This window comes from Bidens hawaiensis, unplaced genomic scaffold (genome assembly GCF_021521415.1).
Source record: "Bidens hawaiensis isolate Kalapana, Puna unplaced genomic scaffold, B.hawaiensis_p1.1 tig00029602_1, whole genome shotgun sequence".
NCBI classification, from domain to species: domain Eukaryota; kingdom Viridiplantae; phylum Streptophyta; class Magnoliopsida; order Asterales; family Asteraceae; genus Bidens; species Bidens hawaiensis.
Window position 1 is genome coordinate 47,979 of NW_027494900.1, and position 7,968 is coordinate 55,946.

The window sequence follows — 7,968 nt, forward strand, 5'->3', positions numbered from 1 at the left end:
TTATTTTCATGAACTTAATATGCTAAAGATGATAATGTTAGCCAGAATTTATCCATACGAAGTTCATGATAATGACTAAAGAATACTTGAGTTTAACTCTTCGACTACCTCAAAAATCCAATAACAGGTAAAATGTTTTCCCAAGTTGAATGGTCTTTCTACTGTTGTAAGATTTATGGAAACAAACATTTTTAATCCACGTTGTGTTGTGTCGTCTTAATTGTTGCAACAAGTGTTGTGAGATGCTTGTCTGCTATGAAGTACAAGTTCAATTTGTGTAATCGGGTCTGTGAAGAATATTTGAACGATGCATCAGAAAAGGTTACTTGAAACATTACCTTGAAAATGTAATAAGCCGTATTCGAAAGATGAAAAATTGTAGAAAGATAGAAACGACCGTTATTATACTTTTAATATGTGACATGACCCAAAATGAACCGGATACAACCAAGTGAGACATTCAAACATTGAATATCAGTTGCACCTTATGAAATAACTAAAATACTTGGTTGGTTGGACATGAATATTTGATGAGATTACAAACTATACAAGCAATGACAGATTTCAACTAGCATGTTCATTCTTCTTATAACCATGAAATGAGATACATTGTAACTAAACATTTATTATAACATTTTGTATTTACATGTATAATAATATTATAATCTTCTATTTAGTTGTATGGTATGTTAATATAAATACAATCAATTATAAGACTTCTTTGGACTAGCCTAATCTGGACATAACCGCTTTAATTAATAAGCTTCAATTTAAACTCGAAAGGCTATATAAAGATTAATCAATATAACATAAAAGAATAAAAGGAAAAATAAAAAAGAAAGTAAAATGGGTGTAAACTGTTGATATAGTACACTCATGAAATAAACATTTCCATTGCTTTCTCTCTCACCAAGGGATATTCTCAATAACATCCCTCAAAACAAAAGATCCCACAAATAAGGGATTCAAAGTAACTAAACAATTGAAACATTTAAACTTTACCTCACATTTCTTCATAGAACAAAATGTAGGCCTCACATCCAAATACCTCTTCCAGAGAAGCCTCACGGACGTAAGCGTCACTCGCATGGTACCATAACGAATTGTCCAAATTGCCCTTCGCAACACCTTTTACGTAAGCCACATAATGCCCTCCCCTCATTGTCCCTGAATGCTCCACCACTCCTACCAACTGGTATTTGAATGTCTCTTTATCTTTACAGCAACTGCATCATCCAAATTTTTATAAATTAAAAACTTGCAAATTTTCATCAGAACAGCTCATACAATGACCACAATCGAAAGTAGAAACCTGGAGTGCAAATGAACCGAACGAACACTAATGAGGCAAGCGTGTTCGTTCATTTAACTTTAACCGAAAAAACAATCGAACATGAGCAGCTATACAACCCGAGTTTTCTTGTTCGTGTTTGTTCGTCAAAAATGAGCGCGTTTTTTTGTTCATTTACTAATAGTATAAACAAAAGGTTCACAACGTAAACGAACACAAACAAACGAACAGAACTGAACAAAGATGACCAAACATAAATGAACTAAGCAAACACCGATTAAAAATGAGCGTGAACATCAATCTATTGTGCCTAAAAAGTTAATAGAACTAAACCATATTGTTATGAGCCTAAAAATGTAAATAAATATGTGAACGTAACTTAAATGTAAAGTCGTAAACTAACGAACAACATAAACGAATGAAAGAACGAACACAAACAAACAAAAGAACGAACATAAACGCATTTATAAGAACAGATGTTCACGAACATAAATAAACAAATGACACATGTGTTCATGTACGTTTGTTTAGCTAAATAAAATAAAAATTTGTCCATCTTTGTTCGTTTAATAAACGAAGGAACATAAACCAACTTCCTGCCTGAACAGTTCACTGAACATTGGTAAAGGGTCAAGAAAGGATTTTTTTTAAGTAAGAGTTGATCTGGAATGAGCAACAATTCTTTTGTTAAAAGTTTTTAAACATAAAATATAAAAACTGTATTATTATGATAATAAGCTAAAGGCTTTTTTAATAATACAATTAGATAGTTTTATCTTTATAAATACATTTTGAACTGTTTGAAAACCATTTTGGCCCACTTGTCCAGTTTCATTTCTAGTAAAACCAGTTCAGAACCCGTTTGACCTGTCAAAAATCAAGTCTGACCCAGATCAATCAATTTGTATATAAATGGGAAATTGACACCTCTAAATTCGCAACCGAAACTAGTCAGATTTCTCAAGGGAGTAATAGGCATTTGCGCATAAACTTGTAAACAAAAAGACAATAATAATAATAATACTCTATTTTATAGCTGTCAGATAACTTTATATAGATGTAACATAAACTTGTATAACTGTCAGATAACTTTATATAGATGTAACTTGTAATAGGCATTTGCACATAAACTTGTAAACAAAAAGACAATAATAATAATAATACTATCTTTACTAGTTGTCAGATAACTTTACATAGATGTAAAGTTCTTCATATATTAATCAAAGAATAGACATTGTTCACAGTGATCAAATATCAGATATTTAATGATAGCTCAAGAGAAAAGAAGAAAACATATACATACCTGGGATCCATGTAGGGTTTAAGATCAACTGTATCTCTAAAGTTGACATGACCATTTAATTTACTTAAACGTCCCCGAGCATCTTGGCAGAATCTTTTCAAATGAATGGTCAAGACCGGTGGAGCCCGGCTGATCAGAATCTTCTTAGATGCATCTCTTGCCACCATCACACACTTAGAATCCACCTCTTCATCCTCACTGCTATCTGGTTCATCTTGTCTTTCTAGAACCTTCTCATTCCCATTCACACTGAAAGATTCAGTATCTTGACTTTGACCGCCGTCACTCTTTCCATTACCCAACACCACATCAGCATTTTCAGTACTTTGATCACTGACGTTTCTGACCCCGTTAGAAACCACATGATCAATGCATGAATCAGACGAAACACTGAAAATTCCATTTTCACCCCCGTTCTGTACTTTGCTTTTTAATCTCGTTTTTAAAGATTTTGAACATTTTTCACACTGCCACGCATGTTCGGTTTTGGTGAGAAGTTCAGGGGTAGTGAAATAAGCCAAACATTTCTCCACAGAAACTGGAGAATCGGTATCATCAACTTCATCAGGATCAGATTCACTTTCTTCAATTCCATTTGGTAACGGGTTCACAGTGGGCCCGGGCCCATCAGCAACCTCAGGCTCGTCAAACAATCCACCAAACCCATCAAAATCCAACGGTTCTTGTTCACTGGTTGAGGTCACTTCCTTGTAAGGAAGTAACAATACTTCAGATTCTTGAACTTGCAACAGAGGCTCATTTTCCCAAACGACATCATTACTGTTTTCAGAAACTTGAATTGCATCATTACTATTTCTAGAAACTTGAATTGCGTCATTACTATTTCCAGAATCTTGAATCGCATCATTACTATTTCCAAAATCTTGAACTGAATCCTGAATTACAGATGAATCTTGATAATGTGATTCCATATTGTCAACCATAGAACTACTCGGTTCAAGATAATCCAACCATGATAGTGGTTCCTCTGAATCGACCGAATCAACATGTTCAACAGCTGTATCATGACCATTTGATACCACAGTGGGCTCACTATGATCCAACAACGATGAAGCATTTGATGAATTCACAGTACCACTATCATTATTATCCCGCTTGATTACAATGTCCTGCAATTCTGGCTGCTTTGAATCACCTGAATCAATGTTTTTGTCGGTTTCTTTTTCAATAGGGTTAATGGGTTCCGCTGACTCATTGCTGGCTGAAACATTTGTAACTTTCTTACTTTTTGGTCGAAACTTTCCCTGTCTTTTTGGAGGAAGTTTTGGTTTCTTGGATCGAGAAACCGTAGTGGCCCATTTAGATTGAGATTTTTTGGTTGGTAAAGGTAAAGAGAGATCTAAACACGGTTCATATACTACAGAAGCGTGCCCACATTCCAAACAACTAACCGTACTAGATATTTGTCCTCCAAATATATTATCTACAAAAGTAGAAACATGTTTTGGAGAACTTTTATCATCTTGTGACCGTTTTTGTACACGCGATTCCTCAGTGCACAACCCATCAAGCAAGCAACGAAGCAACTCATGACTATCATGTTGTTGAAATCCCTTAAACTGTGGAGCTTTTGCACAAACACACCCAAAAAACGATCTTGGGTTGATGACATTCCGCACACCTATTGATGGGCTCGTTTCAACAAATAGCTTCTTTAAAGAAGATGTGAGAGGCCCAACGGGCCTTTCTAGTTTCATGAAGTAATCACGTAGAACATCCATTGATAAAAGATTTTGCAATATTGAATTGAAGAAACACGTGTTGCCTAAATTTACCAAACCTCTTATCATATATCCATCTCCATTTTCTACAGAACTTGTAAGTGTACTTACTGATTTTATCTCACTTGTAACACTACCACCTCCAAACCAGATATCCTCAACGTCTACACGCGTCTCTGATGGTGATGATTGAGTTTTAAGTAACTTAACAAATTCAGATAAACCATCCTTATGTTCTTCATTTTCAAAGCCATGAACTGGAATAAGTTTACTACAAGGAAAACACCATCTGAGATTAGGGTTTGAAAACTGGATAACTAACGGATGGCGATTTTGCTTTGAATGCCGGGCTGCATGACTGTGAGGTGTTGTAGGTAGCCCAGCACCACCACATGAAAAATGGCCGCATTCCAAACACACCCAAATGGAGATAGATTCGGGTTTTGAACCATTTGCTTTACCTTTTCCATGTTTTGATTTTCCTTTTTTTGCCCTTTTGTATCCTGCACTATCCCTACAATCATCACACTTATGGGACTCGAGTGATGATAGTTTTAAAGAAAATTTTTCAAAATTGATGCCATCTTCAAGATGAGGGCATGTTGGTGTCTCTTTATTTACTGAAACGCCTTCGATGACAGCATCGGCGTCAGTGGCTAAAACAATCCCTGGTAAAACTGTTTTGGGAGAAGAGGTTTGTAGCCGTTTTTCCTTTTCAGCACGCGCTGCTCTCTTTTTAACCTTTTTCCCCATCAAAACCTAAAAGAAACTAAAAAACAAGAAATGTTACCACTAAAAAAGTAATATATGATAACTCTAATTACAATGATCCTAAATACTTTTCTTCTCAAAAAGCATCATAAATATCTGGAGCAATAGTTAATAAATTCAGAGCAAAAATGCTGCAAGTTTGACCTACATAACCCTAATTCATCAATTCAACAGATTATTTCCTAATAGTAATGAAGAAACGACCAAATGAGCTGGAATTCCAGTTGTAGTACCAAGAAGCATTAGATAGACCATGCATAATTATCAAACAAGTCATGAATCCATAATCAAAATTCTTAGCTCCAGTTTATTAATAGTTTAATACCTAGCATCACAAAGCACAAACGCTTAACGGTTTATAGCTTAAAATCCATCGATCACTTCATAGATGCAAGTTTCCGATTTCCGATATACACAACTAATCAAATCAAACTAACACTAATTACAACGATCCTAATTACTTTTTCTTCTCAAAACACATCGTACATATCTGAAAAAAAATAGTTGTTAACAGACTCCAAGAAAACATGCTGCAGGATTGACCTACAAAACCCTACTTCATCAAAAGTTGAGATCATTTCCTAAAAGAAATGACCAAGTTACCCTATCAACATCTCCAAAATTTAATTTTAAGCAGAGGATTTTCAGTTGCCCTCACCTCAACAAACTTAATTACAAGATAATAACTTGTATGTCACCATGACTGACTAGATAACATAAACCATGAGCTGGAATTCCAGTAGTACTATTAGAATACATCAGATAGCCTATGCATTTAATATCGGAGCTATAGCGGTTATTAGACCTCTAGCAGAATATTGGTACCGATAATATCGGCAATATTGACCGATATTGGACCGATGAATCACCAATATTCCCGATATCAGTTTTTTTGTCTTAACTGTCAACTTTAAGTGTTTAATGTTAGTGTTTTAAGTCATAATCAGTTCCTACTTGCTACAATCGTTAGTGTTTTGTAAATCGTAAAAGGTTAATTTGTTGATGATAGAAGTGTATACTGAATTGTTAGTTGTTAAATTTCTATACATATAAATCCTGCATGATATTAAAAAAACCGATATTTATCCTGATAACCAGTACATACATATCAAACAAGCCACAACTCATAATCACAACTCTTAGCTCCAGTTTATTATTATTAATAATAATTTAATACCTAACTAATATCACAAAGCCTAGCAGCCTAGGGTTTTACCTTTTAAATCCATCAATCATTTTACAACTTTCCGATTCGATATTCATTAACATAACAATTAACACAACTAATCTAATCTAATCTAATCAAATAATAATAATCGATAAACAATCAGTAACTTTGAAATCAATTAGCGTGTGCAAAAAGAAACAAATAAACAACTTACCTACTTAACAGCCGGAAAACGAGGCGGCGGATTGACTGGATCAACGGCGGCGGCGGATAACGGCGGGCCGCCGGAACGGTGTGACTGGGAGTAGTAGTACGTCTTGACTGTGGAGTATGGCTCGGTGTTGGTGGTGGTGGGCGAGGGTTTGTCGGTCTGGTTTTAAATCAGTGGGTTCAGGTTTTGATTATTATGAAATGACCACTAAACTTATCAACATAATATAAACTTATGATTATTCATCATCTCTGTTCCGTTTAGCGAGAAGTCCGTTTATGTTTGTTCATTTAATAATGAACCGGACATGAAAAAGAAATCTCTTTTGGTAAGCTTAACGGACGAACATGGACGAAGGTCGAGTTCTCGTTCAATATTGTTCGTAAACGTTCGGCAACGTCTGTTTATGTTCGTTTGCTCATTAGAGTTGTTTATGTATGTTTGTTCATTAATGTTCATTAGTGTATGTTATTGTTCATTAACGTCCGTTTACAATATTGACGGATGCAAACAGACACGGACAAGCTCAATTCCTTAATGGATGAACACGAACAAGGTCTCGTCCGGTTCGGTTTGGTTCATTTACAGCCCTAGAACCAAGGTTGTCGGTTCGAATCCCGGGTACACCCGGGTATTCATCCCATCTTACACCAGAGAGTTTTGTTCTTGTAGTGGCACAACGACTGTCAAGTGGCAACAGGCGCCCGGCGGTATGGTTTTCCAAGGAAACACCCAAGCCAAACTCTAAAACCAGTGTATCCCGATTAAGATAACATAGTCTGGCAAGAGTGAGACAACAATGCTCTTAATGCGGTTACCTAAACACAAAAAAATCATTGTTCTAAAAATAATTTAATCATTTGATAAATTGTGAAAACATATAGCAAAGGAAGTAGATCTGATACTTGCTTTGTTGTGTGTTCTAATTGTTTGCCTATGTTATTGTTATTATATTTGCTTGTCTATATGTTACTAATTTAGTTATTACACACTTATAACTTTTTAGGAGCGCTAATACTATTATTAGTAATACTCTTCGTCTTGTTGAATTTGTATCATGTAGCTACACTTTAAGCTATATGATTATAATTGATATGTCAAAAGCGGGTTTTTAAACCTGATGGTGTTTCTGGGGGCAACATCTTTATCCTATAAAGGAAAAGTATCATTCGTTCAATCATTCCCATATCCTACAAATAACTTGTGCCTTGAGTGAGACTCATTGTCTATTTGAACCAAGCATTAATTCAAGATTTCTCATTTGTAATTGGGTTATTGCTTGAAAATAGTAACATTACTCGATTGTATTTATCTATTTTTAGAAACCAACTATAGAGTTTTGAAAAGGAGAATAGTTTTGCAATCTTTACATGTTATTTTATGTGATTTTGCTTTCCTTCTTACCTGCTATCATCCAATAGTATTTTGACCTTGGAGTTTTAAAAAGAAATCATTTTTGCTAGGTTTATTAATGTAAAAATG

General features: G+C 34.9%; 1 protein-coding gene across 3 annotated transcripts; it reads right to left on the reverse strand.

Moving 5' to 3' along the window:
• Positions 1-815: 815 nt before the first annotated feature.
• LOC143579102 (ubiquitin carboxyl-terminal hydrolase 2-like) lies at positions 816-6,692 on the reverse strand. Of its 3 annotated transcripts, none has more exons than XM_077062493.1 (3): positions 6,494-6,692; positions 2,595-5,105; positions 816-1,226 (listed from the first exon to the last, which is right to left on the reverse strand). In XM_077062493.1, exons 2-3 carry the CDS (start codon positions 5,087-5,089, stop codon positions 1,004-1,006), a joined length of 2,718 nt encoding a protein of 905 aa, XP_076918608.1. In that variant the 5' UTR covers positions 5,090-5,105; positions 6,494-6,692; the 3' UTR covers positions 816-1,003. The 3 variants fall into 3 exon arrangements, with proteins under 3 accessions (XP_076918608.1, XP_076918609.1, XP_076918607.1); XM_077062494.1 differs by having other exon boundaries at positions 2,595-5,095; positions 6,490-6,692; XM_077062492.1 differs by having other exon boundaries at positions 6,490-6,692.
• Between the last annotated feature and the right edge of the window lie 1,276 nt (positions 6,693-7,968).